Source organism: Nematolebias whitei, chromosome 3, assembly GCF_014905685.2.
Source record: "Nematolebias whitei isolate Nwh7 chromosome 3, NemWhi1, whole genome shotgun sequence".
Taxonomy (NCBI): Eukaryota; Metazoa; Chordata; class Actinopteri; order Cyprinodontiformes; family Rivulidae; genus Nematolebias; species Nematolebias whitei.
The window spans coordinates 29,750,050-29,771,807 of NC_056500.1; the positions used below are offsets into that span (position 1 = coordinate 29,750,050).

At 39.4% G+C, this 21,758-nt stretch overlaps 1 protein-coding gene across 1 annotated transcript in view; it reads left to right on the plus strand.

Annotated features, from left to right (window-relative positions):
* Positions 1-1,343: 1,343 nt before the first annotated feature.
* fgf22 (fibroblast growth factor 22) overlaps positions 1,344-21,758 on the plus strand; it is a 26,272-nt gene continuing 5,857 nt past the window's right edge. Inside the window, exon 1 of the mRNA XM_037674796.1 lies at positions 1,344-1,719. Coding sequence (XP_037530724.1) covers positions 1,344-1,719 — 376 coding nt within the window. The remainder of the gene's footprint in view (positions 1,720-21,758) is intronic.

Here is a 21,758-nt window from a genome sequence, read left to right on the forward strand (position 1 = left end):
ATTGGCCACCTGCATCATGACAATTTGCATTAATAATTGGCCACCTGAATCACGAAGGACCCCACTCACCCACAACACACACTTTTTGCACCACTCCCCTCAGGAGGGAGGTTGAGGAGCATTAAGTGTAGAACCACTAGAATGAGGAACAGCTTCTACCCTGAGGCTGTTAGACTCATGAATCTCGAATCAGGATAATGACTGTGAAAAAAATCACATCATAAAGCTGCTGATCTGCTTCATGTTGCTGTGTCCATTCATACTCATCTGCTCATGCAGACTCATGTTCGTGCTGCTGTTTAGTATATTGTTTTTATTGTTTTTATGCTATTAGTATATACGTATTTATAGTATTAGCATATTTTTAGTTGATGTTTTTCTTAGTTCATGTCAGATCTCATTACTGTTTTTCTTTTACATTTTATTGTTGGATGTAATCGGGACCCTGTGTACACAACTTCATTCCACCACATGTACCACTTGTGGTGCGAATGACAATATGAAAACTCTGACTCTGTGACTCTGATTTTATAACCTATGTGAGTGATTTTGTGCATTGCCCTGACATGACTTTTCTTGTGAACTGGTGTTATATTAGTAAACTGAATTGAATTAAACACTTTTGTTGCCTCCCTTTAACTGTCCTTTGCAAACACACACCAGCTCTCTCCCCCTCCCATACTCAATGCTTTCTCTTTTTTCTCAGTATCACACACTCACACACCCCCACGCACACACACACACACACCCACACACACACACATGCAGAGTCAGTTCACCACCAATCCTCATTCAACTCTCTCTCAGCCACGGGTCAGCAGCTCAGACAGGCAACTTGTTCCTATCCAGCTGGAAAGAGCAGAGCATCGCAAGGTGCACATACGCACATACAGAAACACACACACACACACACACACACACACACACTTATCCTTTTAATTGCACACAGACAAAAAACAACAACCTGTGTTTACCCAAACACTTCCCAGGATTTTCGCTGTGGGTCAGTGATGAAGACTTCAGTCCAAGGAGGAGGACACCAGAAGGTAACGAAGTAGTAGTATCAAGAAGAAGCTTCTTAAAAGTGGACTTTTTGAAAAAGCAGACCAGCTGAACTAAAAACTGAAGATGACAACTGAAGAGACTTTGCAGTTTTGATGTTCTAAAAGGGAGGCCTACTGCGAGCCCAAGGTGGAGACTGGCTATCTGACATCCAAAGGATCCGCTGAAAGTGTCATTCCCCTCCCTTTGCTCTTCAGGACTCCCACCCTCTGCAGAAACAACACTTAATCATCAGCATGCCTACAGCCTGCACAAGGTGCACCTTGGGAGCCTGACCCAACATGTGCAGATGGACGGCATCCGTGGCTCATCTCTGTCCTGAACCTGTCTGTGGCACCACCGCTGCTGCTGTCCCCACTGGGCTCTTTGTCCCTCTGCCCAATGCAGCCTCTCTTACCCTGATATGCTTCACCTTGCTCCTTGTCACCGCTGGCAGTGTCACAGGAGCCTGTCCTCCTCCTCGTGCAGGACATGAACCCCTTCAGGTCCTGGGAAGTGGCACCAACTGTTCCTGGACACTGGAGAGACACACTCGCAGTTATAATCATTTGGAAGGTGACGTCAGACTACGGCGACTTTATTCTGCCAACAAGTTCTTTCTCTGCATTGACAAAACAGGAAAGGTGGATGGCACTCGGAGAAAAAACTACGCTGACAGTAAGTGATCTGGAAAAGCCTGTGGTGAAGTCATGTTGTGTATTTGAAATAAGTGCCGAGATGCCCTTTGATGCTATCACTTTTATTTTTATGGCTGAACTTCGTTATCTCTTTGCTTTTATAGCAGTTCATTGGGATCTCCTATGGTTATACTATAGCTGAGCTATTTGTGTTGTGTTTAGAGCATGAGTGAGGCGTTGCTAAGTAAGAAGGGAATACCCTTGTGTGGATAAAGACTAATGGGACAGCAGACACTGAGGAAAGACATTGAGTATCAGTTGGTGTAAGTTGGGCTTTGGGGAGAAAAAAGAAGTCTCAGTTTCACTGGCTATTAACGTGTCAAAACTGTGGAGAGAGTGCATCAGTCTTAAGTAGTAGAAGTAAACTGAAACATATATTTTTAAAGCAACAAAACTAAAATATATTTATATTCTTTGTCATTCATTCTCCCAGTACATGCACTGGTTTGTTACTGTGTACAGATAAGTTGATTCTTCCATTGGTTCTCACATTTTGCTATGTGGTTCAGACAAGACAACTTCTTTGTAGCACAGCAGCACACTCTTCAATTCAGTGTACAAGTAAAACCTAGTCTATACAGTACATGGTCTGAAGTTCAGAGACTCATAAAGATCTGATATGTTCAGAATGTCCATCAGTGAACGTCTTCAGATCTTTGACTGAATCAGGTGAAGTGACATTGGCCACCATCTGACCTATCTCTCCATTAGTCACCTGCTGACCATATTGTTGGATAGTCCTTAGAGACATTTTAGCCTTTGACAGTATTATTTATGTGGTTATTACCGTTTTTACACAAGTGGGTGAGTCACACTTTTTTCCATACAGCTTCTGGGGAGGGGGAAACAGCTGCTGGGTCCAGCTAATGGACCAATTCAGTCTTTTGCTCTTTCACTGAGCTCTAAACTGCAGACTGGTTGACATGTCAGGATAACACTCCTGGCAAGATCTTAACATTTATTTTTAACACTTTGGTGTAAATTCAAGTTGATATTAAATACATCTGTTCAAAGTTAGAATTTTTAGACTTATTCATGTTGACTTTTTTCATTGTAGTTCATGTATATGTTTTGCTGTAAAAATATTTCCATCCAAACACTGAATGACTTCCCAGACAGAAGTCGCAATGGGGGATATAAGATATTTGTAAAATTTATGAGAAAATAAGAAACAATTTGTATTTGATGATAGGGAAGGTGCAGTGGCTTTTCATTAAAAATATAGTTTTAGGATGTGTAGCTGCACACCAAGCTGACCACGGTGCCAAACAAGCGGTCATGTGGGCATTGCCCTAACAAAACGGGTCTTGTTTCTGTGGTTGAACCTCATAATGAGACGAGTCTGGTTTAATGTCTTAATTTCTGTGTGCTTGCTTTCAATCAAACTTAAGGCTTTCTGAGCTTGGCCACACTTGATTTGAGTGGAGGGATTAGCAGAAAAGTGAACACTGAAATTAGACTGTGACATTGACATTAATTTAAACTACAAAGGACAGTTATTCTTAAGCATTTTGTCAAAATTACTGAAAAACACGTTTCAGTCTGATTTTAATACAAAGAAAAAAGCAATATTGGAGATATTGTTAGATGATTGTATTTTCAAAGTACAAAGTAATTAAATGTATAATGGCAATACATAATACAGCCTAAAATGTACTAGGTACATTTACATTACAGTCACAGTGTACGAACTGTACTTCTACAGAGTTTATATAAAATGTACCTTAAGGAGTACTCACAAGCTTTCTGCAGGGACAAGGTGCATTATGAAGTACTTTGTTATCATGTATTTTCAGGGTACATACCAGGTACAAACTTAATCATTACAAGTTACACACCTGGTATTTACATACCTGGTATGTAAGGTTTTACAAGTTATGTACATGTTAGCTATAAGTACTATGTGTGCTGTCATTATTGCATGTTCCCATACAATGGCAAAATTGGTTCTCTGCACATAACCCATCGCACCTGGGATACACCCAGGTGGAGCAGTGAGCAGCTATGTAAGCACCAGGGGAGCAATTAGGGATTAGGTGTCTTGCTCAGAGACACCACGACATGTGGGAATGGCTGGGGATCGAACCAGGGACTTTCAGGTCCTGAGTTGGCTGCCCTGCCTTTACCTCATCTTGGCCCCCAAGATGGGGTAGAGGCTTTTGTAGGGTACACTTTATATGGTATACTTTGTAGGGTACATACCAGATATTTACCCTATATAAATACCCGTTTAGATACCCCATAAATATTCCATAAAATCCTATAAGTACCAGCGACATCCTCTATACGTGGAACATGCACCCAGTGCAGACCTTGTAATTACTCTGTAACTACTTAGTACCTTGTAAGTACTACGTACTTAGCTGATACGTACCAGGTATGTACTCAGTGAGTATTGGGATGTGTTTTGTATAACATATCGTTGCCTGTACTTTTCTATTGCAAGACTTTGCATTTCTCAGCACAGTCATAAATTGTGCTCAGCTCAGGATGCTCCTCAGCCTGCCCTGCAGCCTGTGCTGCAACTACACTCTGTATTACCCCTACAACTTTGCCTGCTACACCCAGGTCCCAACCCTTTACCTCCACCCCACTCAGTTTTTCCAGCTCTGACTCCCAGCTCCTTCTCAGGTGCAATAACAGTTGGAATTAGTCAACAGGCTCTCTGCTAATTGAGCTAGGAAAATATTGTATCAATCCCAGCGGAGCAGAGCCATGGAACAGCTGAGGGAAGAGGCGAGGAGAAAGATTGACTTAGATGGATGGTTGGTTTAAAAGGATTAAAGACCTGGACACTGTTGAAAGGAAAAATAAAAATGACAAACATATGTAAAAAATAAATGTGTTTTTATGTATTGCCTTGGAGTTTGCCTTTGAGAGAAATTTTATACATCATTATGTGGTACTTAAGTAATTCAATCGGCTTTTAATAAAACACTTTTTAAGTTAGAATTAAAGGGGCATGGGAGACGTTTTTATAACATTTTGAAAGTGTTCCCAGAAAAAAAGTTCTACTGCACACGTGTGTATACCTACATGCAATCACACTCTCAAAAGCAAACACCAAAGCATCAGATATTCATTCCTGAGGCTTGTTATTAGCAATGAAGATTGTAAATTTACCAAACATTTATTAGAACGCGTTAGTCAATTAAACCAGACCCTCTGTCTAAATAAAGATCTGTGTATGCATAATTGCAAGACACTTTATCATAGGAGTTACTAAAAATAACTTGGTGGAATAGTCACTGGAAGGCACAAAGTACAGTGTTTTATGGGACTAAATGGGAGGACTTTAACATATTTTTCTTATGACCCGTTGCTAAGGAGAAAAAAATGATCAAGGGGGAAAAAAACACACCCAAGTGTTTACAAAAGCTACAGAGGCAGGTACGCATCATATCCTGTCCTGGGTCATCGGTCATAGCTGGCTAATTAGGCAGCGCTGCGACACAACAACTGCACCGGCACGCCCAACAACTGCTTCATGATCAATTACATCACCAAATTTGTAAAAGAAAAAAAAAAAAAGTCAAGCCAGACAATTTAAATAGAAGCTTGTTTTCTGTTTATTGTCCTCATTCTTGTTTGTTCCATAATTTCTTTTTTGGCACACGACACTTCAGACCGTTTATGTTGTTGCTTCTTTGTTTTCATCACATCTGAAAGAATGGAGTGTTACAATTTAGGCGTAAAAGGTATCAAACACTTACACAGTTCCTTTGTGGTGTCACACTTTAGAAAATAAGATCACTTACCACACAGCTACAGCTGCAGGAGTCACTGTGGTCGCTCTGCAGCTTTCCTCTGCCTCAGCAGCCGAGCACCTCTTACAGCCAGGGTGTGTTGCAACTACCAGTTTTCCCATGTACAACAACATATTCCTGTTTGATCCAAGAGCTTTCCGACTTCTCGAGTATATTTGACTTGGAAGTAAACCCTTGAGAAAAAGAAAACACCTTCCACCTCACTAGTGAAGGTTGTGGAAATTATTCAGACTTGAAGACGGGGGAAGCTGTCAATCAGAAAGGGAGAGACTGACGTGAATCTGAGCACCATTAAAGAAAGAAAGGACCATCACTAGACTGTCCATCTTTAACTTAAGCAGTAATGACAATAAAAGGCCTAGCATTCCTTGAAATAATTCATATTGCCTGCCACCTTTCATGCTAGAGTTTTTAACTAAAGTTTTTCAATCTTTAAAAAAAAATCTAAAAATATAATGGCGTTTTAAGTATTTTGGGTCAAACCGTGAAAATAACAAGTGCATGTGACGTGAGTTTGCAAGATTTCTTTAATTTGTCTTATACCTCAGAGATTACCAAATTTCTGCTCAGTAACAGTAAAATTGATTGTGTAATACTTTTTGTGTTTGGTAAGCTCAATTAAATGTGACACACATCTTGCATTGGGTTGACCCCAAAAAGTAAATGTAGATAAATGTTCAAATATTATTTTCTTATAGTTTCAATTAAATCCAGTGTGTCACAATAAATTTTGTTAACAGACAGATGGAGACAGATTACCTGTTAAAGACAGGTTGATTCATACAGGTAATCTTACAGTTTGAAACAAAGGTTTTGCACAGTCTGTTATATGACGCCTACATATTTTAATTACTACAACACCATATTTGAGCTCTGGGCTTAATTTGAGCAGGATCTTGCAGGAACAGAATCCGAGAACACTTATTTTGACAGGGTGCATTCTGGTAACTGTTTGCTTGGATCCAGTCACTCTCAGGCTTACTAATAATAAAGTGATGAACAAATATGACTGCCTTGAATAATTAAAACATGTTGAATATGTAATCTGAAAATAATTACATAAACACTGATTTTTAAACACAACAGCCACTTACGAGCATACGAGCTGCCCCTTCAAGTAGTATTTCCACTTGTACCCTTAAAAAATTCTCCACCCCTAAAAGTCCAAAGTCATTGCGCAATTTTATTAAAAAATTAAAAAATATGAAGAAACAGCACAACTAAATTGCAAATCAGTTCAATAGTTTAAGTGGGCCATTATTTAAATTTTATTTTTTTATTAAAAATACAACAAGAGAAATGTTTTGTGTATTATTCACTTTATGTATCAAAACAACGGCCAAAATTTGTCCAAATAACAGCGATCAAAATGGCAAAAAGACAGTCCAATTTATTTTCAGCCGAGAATTGAAACACCTTATGGAAGTGGCAATCGAGATTAGAGCAGTAGCGAGTGAGTGGTGGGGGTGAGTGCCGAGCTAACCAGGCAGTCATATGTGGACAGGAGCCCACAGGTAGCCACCATGAACAGACAGAGGAGGTGCCTGGAGGTTTCACATGTGGAGTCAGACAACAAAGAGCAGGGACAGTGAATTCAGCGGAGAAGAAACTGTCAAGTAAGGGGGGTAGGATTCATTCATTCATTCAACCTTTATTTAGACAGGTAAATCCCATTGAGCCTCGAGGACTCATTTACAAGAGAGACCTGATTTCAACAAAGAAAGATGACAACAATGGACAACAGCAACAACAATAAACAATTATAAAAAGTAATACTGCAGTTTTTTTTGTTGTTGTTGTTGTTTTTACAAATAGGATGGCTAAAAGAAAAAGGTAACAAAAAAAAAACAGCTAGATTCTAAGGCGAATGTAGAAAACTAAAAACAGGAACATGTCTGCATTGGTCCCTGCCAGGACTCCAACAGATTCTTAAAGCCACTTAGAGAGGTCAAGGTCAAGCTTCAGGATGATTGACATGCTGCTGATGATGATGAGGATGCTTGACAGAAGTGGAGTCTTTACAAGTTAGGTAAGCATAGATGTTTAACAACCTGTTAAAATACACCAAAATGTAGGAAATCACATCTGCTTCATTCAAAAATTTCAGGGGGAGGACCCCCAGACCCCTCGTCTACACCCACCTCCCCCGTCGGTTCATCTACTATTTGCATTCCGGCATCGACCAGTTTACAAATTAAGCCCTGTTTTAGCTATGTGGTTGTAAAGTTGACTTTGCTGTAGCCATTTTCTGTGCTTGCTAAAGTCAATTATTTGTGGCAGCCTTCTTGAATTGGGTTGAGACTCCAAGTAAATTTGGTATGTGTCCAATTTGTGCTTTCTTAGAGTAAATCTTTCGAATTCATGAAAAGCTTTTGCTAACACGACAGACACATGGTCACACACAGGCAAGCTTTTTATTGCCCCGCTTTCAGTGGCAGGCAATAGCAAAAAAGAAATAAGAAATGCAATCCCAAAAACTTTTTTCAGAAGACTTGATTTTGAAAAAAAAAAAAGAAAAAGAAAAAAGTTTGCTCCTTGTCCTGCAGATACAGATCTGGTTAAATTATCAATATTATGATGTGAAGACACATGGAATACCCTATTTTTATCCAAGCTGAAGTGACACACAGAATCATGAGAGGTCTAAGCATAAGCATATTTCATAAATCCCTCAACACATTTCTGTTCTTTTGATCTTGCATGTTATCAATAAAAGGCACGTTGGGATTGGTTACATTTACAAAGCAGTCCACATTAAAAATGTTCCAGACTCCCGGCCATTTCAAAGGCATAAGGACGTTTACCCTGGCCGAGCCTTTCCTCATCCTCACCATAATTCATCATTAATTCTGGTGAAGCTCAGAAGAGAGCTGGGTCAGCTGCACCAGCACAGCCTAAAGAGGGAAGCACCTGGCTGAAGGAACTACTTTGGTGTTTTTGAATCTGGAGAATACACATGTTAATGAGGCTTGGAGACGAACTGGGCCGGGCTCTGCCCTGTATTGAGTTGGAAATTAAAGGCTAAAGAAGTGCTGGAGCGTTTCCCGTTGCTCATTAGGCATGAAGGTTTCCTCTGGGATGTCTCAGCTGTGAGGGGATTCATAAACATTTTGGATTCTAGAAATAGGGTAAAATCTCACAAATTACACTATTTACAAGTCCTTGAGGCCATACAACTACAGTGAAAGAAACTTAAAACTATATCTGACACCTGTTGATTTTATGACAAGACTGCATACAGTTTTTGAAACTCTCTACTCAAATGCATGAGATATCTTTTCTGGGAAATTTGCAGGACAAAAGTGTCAGTCTAGTTAGCAGAACATCCCTGGTCTCTGCCAAATAGCATCTTATCGCTTTAATGGGGTATAGAAAAGTAGCAATTAGTAGCTACCAAGCTTTGTCGGTGGGGTTCTGGCGTCTTGGGTTCATCAGCAGGTTTATAGAGTCGGACTTTGGCTCTGGCAGTCAGGTCCCTTCTAATGTCACACAGTTTTGAACATCCTGTAGGTGTTAAGGCAACACAAAAACTTCCCAGTCTCATCAATGATATTTGCACTGACATTAAAGTTTGTGAAAACCTTACAATACCTTTAAATAAGTCAAGGTATTGTCATATACTTTATCCATGTGTGTGGTGCTTTTTTGCATTAGGTGCAAAATGTATATTTACCTATATACTTCAGGCATACTTAAGCCTTCTCATCCTGCACCATTGGTTAGAAATATTCATGCATGAGTGAGAAGCTCACATCCAGCTATACATTTTAGACATACACTAAACCATCCCAAAGAGACAGAGGAAAGCCGGTCTTATCTCAACATTAGATAGACCAAAGCAGAGTAGTGATTTTTTTTTTCTTCAAATAAGCCCTCTTTACTAGGCCAAACATCATGACCTGGCCAAAATACATTTTAAAACACTTTAATCTGTGTCCTACACATGAATTAACCTAAGTTGCCTGTTAGTCTGCAAAGCTAAACATTGACTTCATGTTAGATAAGAAAGCCAAAATGTGTGTGACTGCCTGTCACAGGGAATATCATAGTTACTGCATCTATCTGAACTGAAAAAACAAGTTCTAGTAAAACAAAATAACTGAATGGAACAGTGAAGCCTTAAAGTCTGAAAGGTTGTAATGCGGTGATAGCCTCAGACAAGTAAATGATGAAGCCAATGAAGAAAGAACCTGCAGTTCCTCTAATGATCACTTGTGCTTGGCTATAAAAGTGAATGCCTCTCTGTTGGACCCCATGTTATAAAACCTAACTGCAGGGCTGAAAAATGATCATGCGTAAAAACTGGTAAAAATTTGACATTTGAATAGTTGCACAGTGGTGCAGTTGGTTATCACTGATACCTCGTTGCAAGGTACTGGGTTCAACTTTCAGCTATGACATTTAAGCATGGAAACTACATATTCTGTCTTTTCATATGGCGTGTTTTCTCAAAGTCTCTCCGATTTCCTCCCACAGTATAAGATGCATGCTAGGTTAACTGAGAACTGTAAATTGTGTGTGCGCCACTGTTCGTATCTAAGTGGTCCTATGATGAACTAGCAACTTGTCCTGTTGCCCATTCATCACTGGATATAAGCACCAGCTCCCTGCAACCCTGAAAAAGAAGTGGATAAAGAAAATAACTGTGTTCTATGATCACCATTGATATTTATGCGGATTACTGTGCAAAATCTTTATCCTTTTTTTTTTCTCTTTGCTTGAAAAAGAAGTTCTATATATTTTTTTAGGTTGTCTTGATCCACATTTTTTCACTCTTTCTGAATCTCCCCTAAAGTTTATCATATTTTATTGTACTTTTATTTATTTATTTTTTTACTTTGGTTGTGTTTAGGCTGGCATGGTGGTGCAGTTGTTAGAGCTGTTGCCTTCTTAGCAAAAAGGTTGCCAGTTCAAATCCCAGCCCTGGCTCTTTCTGGGTGGAGTTTGCATGTTCTCTCCGTGCATGTGTGAGTTTTCTCCGGGTACTCTGATTTCCTTCCACAGACCAAAAACATGCATGTTAGACTGACTGGTAACTCTAAATTGTCTTTAGGTGTGAGTGAGACAGTGAATGTTTTATTTGTCTCATTTGTCTCTACGTGTCCCTGTGATGGACTAGAGACCTGTCCAGGGTGTCCCCACCTCTTGCACAGTGACTGCTGCGTGGGACCAGTGACCCCTGTAACCTGAAAAGGAAGAAGCGGGTTAAAAATAATGGATGGATGGATGGATGGATGTGTTTTATGTACTTTCATTTGAGTGCTTCACTATTTTCAGAAGAGTGTTTGGATTGATTATTGATTGATCGATCAATAGATCAATCAAACAAACAAATGATCAATCGTTTCCTTCTTCCTTTGGACAAAAAAAGACTTACTGTAGCTCAAGCAATGGACAAAAATTGTGTCTACATATATGTAGACATAACAAGAAACTCAAAAAAGAGACAGTTTCAAAAATGATCTTTGTTTCTGGCTGCCAATTAAAACCACTCAACTTGTTCAAATTTCTTGAGCTGAATCCATTTATTTAACCTTAATTTATGCAGGTTAGTGTCATTGAGTCACAAGAACTTATTTACAAGAGAGACCTATTTTTAACAAAGAACACAGATAAGGTACAGACAACAATAGACAATCATATGAAAACATAACATGAAAAATAAATTAAAGAAATTATATAAAAACGAAGCAAAAACAAGTTACATTATAAAGCGATGTAAAATACTAAAAACAGGAACATGTCTGCATTGATTTTTGTTATGAACTTAAGAGTTGTTTAAAATCCTTTAGAGAGGTCAAGGTCGAGAGCTTCAGATCTGTTTGTAAGGTGTTCCAAGTTACAGGAGCAGAGTAAGAGAAGGCCCTTTTGCCAAGTTCAGTTCTCACTGAGGGGACACTGCAGGTAATGATGTCTTGAGAACGCACGCTGTAGCTACACTGTCGAAGTGACATGTAGGAGGAGATGTATGAAGGCAGCAGACCAAGAAGTAATTTAAGGATGAAAAATGTGCCAGTGAGAGAGTCTGTGAGAAGTTAATGATGACCAGTGAGTACAGGGTGCAGTGGTGGGTACGGTAGTTACAGCCAGTTATGAATCTTAGTGCACCATGATAGAAAGCCTCCAACATCTGCAGGGTGCTTGCAGGGGCGTTCATGTAAATAATGTCAGCGTAGTCAATAGAGGGAAGGAAAGTAGCAGTTACAAGGCGTTTCCTATAGCGTTCAGAATTAGACAGGGTCTATTTCTAAAAAAGAAACCCAGTTTAACTTTCAATTTCTTTACCAAGTTTTCAACATGAGGCTTAAAAGAAAGATGCGAATCGACCAAGATACCCATTATTTATAAGAGTCCATAAACTCAATAGGAACACAGTTCGTAGATAAGATAGAAGGAAGGACTGCTGGTACTGATTTCCTGTTTGAAAACAGCATCCTTTTTTTTTTTTAGGGAACCGAGATGGTGTATAGGGGCAGGGCAGCCAACTCAGGACCCAAAGGTCCTGGGCTCGATACCTGGTCATTGCACATCTCGTGGTGTCTGTCACTGAGAAGGACCCCCAATCCTGAATTGCTCCCCGGGCACTTACATAGCTGCCCACAGCTCCACCTGTGTGTATCCCAGGTGTGATGGGTTAAATGCAGAGAGCCAGTTTCGTCTTTGTATGGGAACATACAATGAAGACAACACATAGCACTTTATTTATTTATGCTCCACAACCTCCTGCCTGAGGGGAATGGGGCAAAAAGTGTTTGTGCTGGGTGAGTGGGGTCCTTCATGATGCAGGTGGCCCTCTTCCTGCATCTGGAGGTGTAGATGTTTGTGATGGTGGGGAGGCTGACTCCAACAGACTTCTCTGCAGCCTTCACCACTCTCTGCAGAGCTTTTCTTTTTGCAGCTGTGCAGCCCCCGTGCCACACGTTGATGCAGGAGCACAGGATGCTCTCCACTACACACCGTTTTAATAGTAAAACAGCAAAAAAGCCACAAAATTTCATTCTGTAGTAGCTGAATTTGGAACAGAAGAGCTCATACCAAAACGCCTAATTGGTTCAAAACGAGAGTATAAAAAAAGTGACGGTTTACAGATTATTTTCTCGAATAGATGCCTTTTACACATGCTTACCTCATAATTTAAATCTCTACCCATATTTAATATGCTGTTCTGACATATGTGTGAGAGCAAATGAGGAACAGTCAGTCTAACACACGTTGAGGCTTACCAGCATTTGTCTGAACAGCATTACCAAAAAAAAACACAACCATACCTGCTTTTTATCTCTTGAGGCCATTTCAATAAATGAACACGAGCAGGATGTGAGCATTATGTCAGGGCTCTGTGAATGTGCGTGCACATCCAGAACGCATGTGTCTGTGTTTATACTTGTGCCATTGTGGGAGCATGTAGCGGACCCTAAACTGAAAAAGATGTGCATTTTTCTTCTCTAATGGCTAATATGAAGCAGACCTTACGGTGTGCTCTGTTTGGGCACATATATGTCTGTGTGTTTGCATGCACGCTGACATGTGCAAGCTTGTGTTTACATGAGTGTTTTTATCATCTGGGAGGCCTTGCTCCTCATTACAACTCAGAGGGTGGCACGAAGCAGTGACACGGGCAAGGCAGTGCAGTCTGCTCTGCACATCAGACCTCTGAGATCATTCTTCTTTAGTTTTTAACTCAACAGTGTCCAGGCTGTTCTTGTTGAAACTTTTATTACTTTGCACCTACGTTGGATGGACTCTAAAAGAATAGAAAGTTGCTGTCAGAGCAAGAGTTTCACTGCAGCAGTCATCCATACCCGAACAAGAGTTCAGTCTCTCCTGCTGTCTCCATTTCTCTCTTTCCTCCCCTGCAGTGGATAGGATTGAGGTCAGCGCCCTTTGACCAGTGGAGCAAATGACAGCTTTGACAGGACCCTGATTTCACTCTGTGCCTTCTGTCAACTCCTGGACACCCATCTCATTTGAATATTATAAATATGGTGCAAGTTCAGGCCACAGAAAATATTCTTTGTCCAGGTGCTCAGTCACTGGAAACTCAGCATAGCTGAGACACACATATGTAATGTCAGTGGTGGGTGAATTAAATCAGATTTAGTTTGTGTGTTGTCTGCTTTAAAAAAAACTCACATAGATTTCAAAATGATTCAGCTTCCATCATGTAAAACTAAGGCCCAATGTTTTAAAATCAATTTATTTCAAGTCCTCATAGCCTGCAGCTAAATTACTTTATTCCTATAAGTGCACACATACAGTATGCATAGTCTCTGTCACAAAGATGGATTTTATTGAACTTAATCAGCATTTTTACATTTCATTCCTCCTTTTCAAACATGTCCTGTGTCAAAATTTGAGAAGTTTGTCCAAGATGGTAACAATTGGCTCAGGCCTTTGAGAACTTTGTGACTAAGTAAGTGAGATGCAATCCGTAAAATACAGATTATTACACAACAATTCAGTTTTGGGGTCAATAAATGAAGAATCCAATAAACGTTTGCTTTCTTTTTGATCCTGATTTACTGTGGTATTTCATTTCATCAAAATAAATAAGAAGAGAAGTGTAACAAATTTTGTTGCATTGACTCCAACGCTGTTTGAAGTAGAGCCCACCATCCCACTATCAGCCCCTTCCTAATACACAAAGAAATGTCAAAGTTGTTAGTCACCAAGCTCTTGGCTCGCAGATGTGCATGTATCCAACTGTGAGGTCTTTGATGGCTTGTTGTCTGCTTCTTATGGATATGATGCATGATTTGGAGGCAGTTTGCTCTCCCTCCTTGATTAAAGCAAAGGATTCTTGGTCAGTAAGACAGCGGCCCCTCAATGCCACACAGGCGCAGATGAGCTGGCAGAGTCCACCCGACAGCTTCGTTAACCTTTTTCACCTCTGCTATTACCCCAGCCTTACTACAACAGCCCTCCACCTTAGACACTCACTTGTCTTTGTTCCATTTTCTGGCTGGCTTGACCCTGCTGGGCTTCTAAATGTGAGGTTTGATGAGCAGAAGGTTTAAATGAACATCCTGGAGGTCCCTAATGAACTGATTGATGTTTCCCTTACATATAATCACAGCATGAGCAGGAACACTTGTATTCAGTGATATAATAACCATGGAGGATTGACAGATACCCTCAGGAGTCTCTCTGTGTGGTGAGGCAGACTGCTGGCTGACATTCTAACCCTTTAAATCTGCTGTGTTCCTCGTGTTTTAGAGTAAACTTTGTATTTCAAATCCTTATTTGCTGTTTAATTGAAAGGAAAAGCAGTAAAGATGCTCACACACACGTTCACAGAGCGTGCACAGTCGTATCCAGATGTGGAGGGCGATTTTGAACTACAGGGTCAGCCTGTCTAGGGATAAATCAGACAGACTAATCTGTCCTGTGAGGGGATTGAGGGGTAATTGGTCACATTTGACCCCCCGGCCTCAAGGACTGTGGGAACGTCGGCTTTATCTACCAACGGTAATTGACTAATGAAACACTTCCGCAGTACCCTCCACTGGATTGTCATCCACCGGTTGGAGTAGAGTGAGGCATATGAGTGTGTGCATGTGTGTGTTTATGTGAGCGTGGCGATTACAAGTGGCCAAGAGGCGTGCTTTGTGCTGTAAGTGTTGTTAAAAGAAAATGGCAGGATGAGGAACTCCCTGTGGCCATCCATGCAACGTTATCAGCATCATCAGCCTCTTTCTGCCTGCAGTGATACTGACAGACCACACATTGATGGCTGTGTGGTTGACATCACCGTTCAATAACGCTCAAGTGGAAATGAATTCAACTCAATTTTGCTATTGACAGTGTGTTTTGTGCACAACTGACCACTAGCACCAAACAGCACTTTTGCACAGCCCGTAATAAATTGAATCAGTAAGTATTATTTTAGGCTCTCTGGTTAATGGTTGTGTTTTATATACATTTTATAGCATTTTGTGTGATCACTTATGTAGGTGAAGTTCTGCCCACATCAGTTGAAAGAAAAAAACAACAGCATTAAGAGAGCAAAACGGGAGACAGGTGGGCTTTAAGAAAAAAAAGGCTAAAGTTACAGTTGTGAGACAATGTCTCTGAGGTCCCATCAAGTGAGCCATTCATTGATGTGGGCCTACCAGTTTGTGGAGCCAGGCAGACACTCCGATAGAGTGGGGCCCCGTGTGGCCTCGTCTTTTTGTCCCAAGCTGACCCCTGCACTCCTCCCTGGCCTCTGCGCCCCTCACCTGGCCTGTTCCATCGCACTGGTAACAGGATACCTGTAATTTGCTCTAATGGCCTTTGAAAGACCTGGCTGGGCTAATCCCTGGAGTGCTTCTCCCAGCAGCACCGTATGAAAAGGTTGGGGGTAACCTGGCCGAGCGCTAGTCCTGAAACAGAACCAGCCTCTGGATTGCATGTGAGAGAATGTCACCCCTTGAAGCTGGGACTGAAGCTGAGGGCGTGCAGGAGTCAGCTTTCAGCAGATCACCACGGCGTGGCTTGTTCACAGGCTCAAAAAAAAAAGAAAGATCCCTGGTGTGTTGATAAGTAGATCATCTCCACTTTACACCTCCCTACATTGCTCAACCTGACAAGTGAGGAAGACTGTCCTAAAAACCAGCACACAACTTTGAATGATAACTTTCCAGACTTTCTGTAATTTGTGTGGAAAAAATAGGCGACTGCTCCTAAAATGCTTAAAAAGTCATTGAAACATTGCAGGGTAGCCCGTGAGGAGATTAAAAAAGAAACTAGTTGGAGGCTTGACTTCAGTCTAAGGGATGACGATGCTGGAATTGTGCATTCAGAAATATAAAATAATTGCTGGAAAAAAAAAAGGCACTGTTCGTTGAATGTGAACTAAAGATGAGCTTAAAAAAAGAGAAAATAATCTTATCCGGCTCATCTTCACTGTCATTCCTCCAGAGAGTCCAAAGGAATGTGGGAACTGCAAACAATATGTGGGCAGGGAGGGTTGGCCAGCTACCAGTCTTTCCTCTACTGTATTCCTCTTCTTTGCATTTATTTCTCTTTTAAGGGTGGAACACATGCAGACACACCGAGACACACCACACTCATGCCAACCACTCACCCTGCTTTCACCTCCCTCATCTTAGCCTCACCGTGGATGACAGGATCCGTAGGCACGTGTACGCAGCAATTATAAAAGTGACAGCCTGTTTGGATCTGTGAAACATCAATGGCATAGGAAAGAAAGAAAAAAAAAAGCAAAAAGCAGAGCAAACATAATTTGTTTTTGCAATTTATTTTTCCAAAAACCCAATTAGATTCTTTTTGATCAAACCAAAGTTCCTTGTGCTGAATAATTATGATCTAAGCAGAATCTCGGACTAAATTAGATTCAAGAGCCTTCCAGTTCACCTTCAGAGCAGAATAAAGTGAGTTGGTCAGCAAGTAGGAATGAATGTGTTTCTTCACCTCATGTTCTGAGTTCTCTCAGTGAGATTTAGTGAATATGCTTTAACTCTCATGCTTTTTTAATTTATTTTAGTTTTGTAGAAATAAGTGGAAAAACATTCAGAGTTGTAGCTGCAGACTGCTTTTTCCTTTGTTTTCCCTAGTCTTTCATGCTTTTGCACATGTGTAGACATTCCAGCTCTTTTCTTCGGGCAGAAATATCTCACAGATGCTCGTAAGGGACAAATAAATCATCTTATCCCTATGAGAGTTATAAGGTATGATGGATTTCCAGGTTGGAGGAGGTTGGGGAAGGGGTTTCTCAGTTGTGGTTGTGACCCAAGCAAAGAAAATAACTACCAGTAAGAGAATCCTAATCCTAAACACATCAGGGAAAGACAGTAGAACCACTAATAACTAGAAATTATTTCATAATTACAATGAAACAAATGTGTTGCTCTCTTTAAGGCAGGCAGCACCGCTGTTGTCAGAAAATATCTGTTTCAGTTAGCATGGTGTAAATAACAGGAAACAACACTTAAATATAAGAATGAGCCATTTAGAACTAGAAGCACTTTAGGTAATTTTTACTATTTTAAAGTAAGTAATTATTGTGATGATAAGTTTATGTTTCAAAATCTAGATTTGAATGCAAATTCATCTTGCATTTTTTTACTTGTTTTTATAACACCAGTGACCCCCACGACTGAAAAAGGAAGAAGCGGGTAAAGATAATGGATGGATGGATGGATGGATGTGTTTATAACTTCTTTCATTTGATTTTAATAGCTTTTGGTTGAATTATTGCTGTCTGTACTTCATATGTTGTCTGTCTAAATCAGGCCTGTCTTGAAAATGAGTCCTCGTGACTCAGTGAGACTAACCTGTATAAATAAAGGTTGAATGAATAATGTCTTTAATCATTTAGAAGCAAGAGGAACACGTCCGGCAGTTATAAGCGTACATACTTTAACTTTGACTAGAAATTGCAACTCTAATTATTTTTATTTTATTTTATGTTAGATGTCCACCAACTCATGTTCTTTTGCTGCTGATTGCTCCACTATAAATACCACCTTGGCTCTAATTGCGCTTTTATTCCTGATGGGTTTTTTTTTTATTTCTAAAAGCATAACTGAACCAAGTATTTGCTTCACAACCAATCGAATAACTAAATCTCTTTTTAATTGGGGGAGGATGCACAAAGCTTAAGGTTCACAATAAATAAGTGATTGCAAGAAGAACCAAAAGCCTCTTTACCATCTAATTAAAAAAAACAAAAAAAACATTTTCTTACTTTTGCACAATAACTTCAGACATTCTGTAAAAATTTAAACAATCTGTGGATCTGCTTTGCACCATACACATATGTTTACAAGTTTGTTGGCATGTTGGGACCAAGCACACAGTTAACAAGCTTGTAAATGTTGTAAAACAGACAAGAACATCATTACGTTTCATGCCTCGTTAACCTTCACAAACATGCAGATGTGAAGGCTAATCATTTAGACTTTAGCATCAGGGGACGTGTGGGATCTATTTTCAAACACAAAGAGCTGAGTATAAAAGGTTGCTGCTAAATTTGGAGAACTGTCCGGTTTTAAATGTCATTTTCAAGGAAGCTGTCTACATGATACGACTCACTTCAGACTATTTACGTCCAGCATTCACAAATGATTTGGCTTCCATGTTAGCTGCAGTCACGAGCCACTGATCACGATGCTGAAGTCAGCTTTCATGTCAGCCACTCGTTGCAGCGATATTCTTACTGCCTCAGTATCATGTGCCATGCACTGGCCATATCCGGCTTATGGAAGAGCTCTTGCTTCATTCATCAGTGACCAATGAAATTTAAGTGTTTGTATAGGGAAACTGAGAAACAGAGAAATTGATATAGCTCTTGTCTCTTTGCCATTTTTAAACAGAGCATTGATCATATCATACTTCCTGTGTGTCCTCGGGGCCACTCAAACAATGACAGTGACGCAGCCGCTGACTCACTCATTACCTTAGATTTGGCAACAGTAATCATGGTTTTGTCGTCAAGGTGTAAATGTTGGTATCTGCCCTAAATCAATGTAATGATTATGTTTTTATAGACTTACAGTAAGTGAATGGACAGTATATATTCTTCAGTCTTTTGGTTTTAGGAATTTTGGACTGCAGGCAAAAAATGTCCCAAAGCAGATTTATTTGTACTTCAAAGACCAAAAATAATCAATTTCCTGCTAGATTTTATTTTATTTTTTGTCATTGTATATATAAACACACACTTTAAACAGACTATTTACGCCCAGCCACACTTTTGCTCTTTAGATGATAGTGAAGTGTAGAGAAAATAGATGTTTTGCTCTTCAGACCATAACATTAGATGTAGATGTTAAAGCTGTGGTATCTGCCTCAGTATTTTAAATGAACCAAAAGAGACAAACAATACATTATATGCATTGGAATGCAATATGTTTTATTGATCCTTTGATTATTTTATTTTAGACTCAGTGCTGTTCCTGTAGTGGTCTTAAACAAACAAAAACAATGTATTAATAAACAATTATTTGTTATTTTATTATTAATTAATAATACATTTGTTAATGATTTAATACTATGAAAGAAAATATAACATTATGGATTTTTAAAGCAACAGTTTCTAATGACTAATTATTTAAAACAATTACATTAGGAATTGCACCCAGGTTTTGTGAACATTTATGAACACAATTAAAATGTACATTTTATTTTTTGTTAAGTGAAACTGAAGCTTTTCTTAGTTAACAATAAAATTTGCTCATGAGTCAGTGATCATTGTTTGGTTAATAATTAATCTTTAAATGATGTTTTGCTTTGAATCTCACCGGATCGCGAAAATGGAATTTGATTATTTTGTGTGTAACGTGTCCGATTGTTGCTAATGTGTCGGCAACAAACCAGAGATACACAAACTTAATGGAGAAAAAAAGACAAATTAATGCAATTTGATTTAGATTATTTTTGTTTCCTGCTGTTTTAAAAAACAAATACATCCCATTAAAATACTAATATCACATTCGGCCGTTTATGCACATCTCAGGGAACCTATTACAGGATTAGTTTTTGAGCAAATGATTTTTGAACAAAGAAGGTTTTTATCTCGAAACACGAAAATGCACATAATTAGATTATTTATTAATTCACAAGTTTGTCATTAGCATTGTTGTCAAATTAAAAGTTAATCAGGCAAATGGTCCCACCAAAGCATCATGTAAGGCTTCTCAGAGGGAGGTTTTTCATGGTAATCTGTCAAGGTGTTTGAAGCTATAATGGGTAATGCATCTTTTGTCTGGGCGGATACATAGTCAGCTTTTTTACCCAGTCCCAGACCCTTTAAGAGGGTCATGGCAGATCAAAGGTGCTTATCACGGCCTTTAGGCCTGACAGCTCAAACCCGACATGAAAAGCTTGTTTCTTAAAAAAAAAAAAAAAAAAACCCTGGACCCTTTTTCATTTAAAAAGCACACAAACTGTGAAATAATTGAAAAGTTATGTTAATCAAGAGCAGGAACACAGTGGGAGCTCCCAGATTCCCAGGCTCTGCTCTGGTCGATAACTAAGACATAGAAGGGGTGCTCAAGAGCGTAACCTAAGAAATTAAACACCTCAAAAAGCAATTTGCTAAACGTTGCACTTTTATTTATTGATTGATTGCCTAAAATTCATGCAGAATGTACTTTGTAGGTATGTTACTATATTCTGTATCACCTCTCTCAAAACATTTATTATTTAATAAAGTTCAGTCTGGCTTTTCACCTCCAGGTGATCTGACTTGATGGAGGTGCAGCTTTTGGTGGCACCTGCCTCCACCACCTACCAGCACCTTCATTCTGTACTCCCTCTCATGCTTCTCCCTCCTCTCCCACACCATGAATCAGACAAAAGGGAACCCAGTGAGAGTGTCTCTTACGTTCTTTTCTGTCTTCTTTTTTTCCAAGGTCAGAAAAGGCTTGAATGATCTGACGATGGGCAAGCGTCCAAAAAACGGGTGACAGAAAGAAGAGAAAGAGTAAAAAGGAGACCGAGTAAAAGAGTTTTTTCTACGCTTTTAAAAATCCCTTAGAGGAGATATAAATGGCAAGTCCACAGTTGACTAGACATGTATAGTGCAGGATTTGCTTGTGAAGGCAGCTTGAGCTTATTGACAATCCCAGCCAAAACATGTCAAAGGTTAAGAGATCTTGCCAATTGCAAGTGGGGAGCCAAAAGTGCCTTTTTATTTCCCTCAAAAGGACCATCGGTTTATATTTGTGCTGCAGAACGAGGCAAAGTGCTGACCTCTGGGTCCGTGTGCAAAGAGTTAATTTGTCCTTATTGTTTGTACTTCTTTAAAATGATTTGTGTTCAAAGCATTTGAAGCAATTTTGTATTTAGAAATATTTCTCTCTTTTCTCAACATGATTTTCTTGAATAATAATTCTGCTGAAAGTAAAAAGTTGCATTCAACAGTCAGTAATCAGGGCAGGTTCACATCTTATTACAATTAAAGAATGCATTTTAACACTAAATTTACATTGAAAAATGCTTTACAGGCTTAATGTACCAATTTAAAATTGAGTTGTCAGATGGTACCGATACATCAACAATTTCCCTGTTTTGAATTATCTTAAATGTTTCTTGTGAATTTTTGTTAAAGTGTGAAAGCCATACATATGACATGCATTTGTGTCACTTCATTGCAGAAAGAATGTACAAAGGAAAGAAATTTATAATAAACAAAATGACAAAAACAACAGAAAGGTGGAAAAAAAAAGTTGAATTGTTTGATGTTGACCACAGAATGAGAGACTTTTAAACTTACTGAGTGAGTTATGGATCAAAAAAACAATAT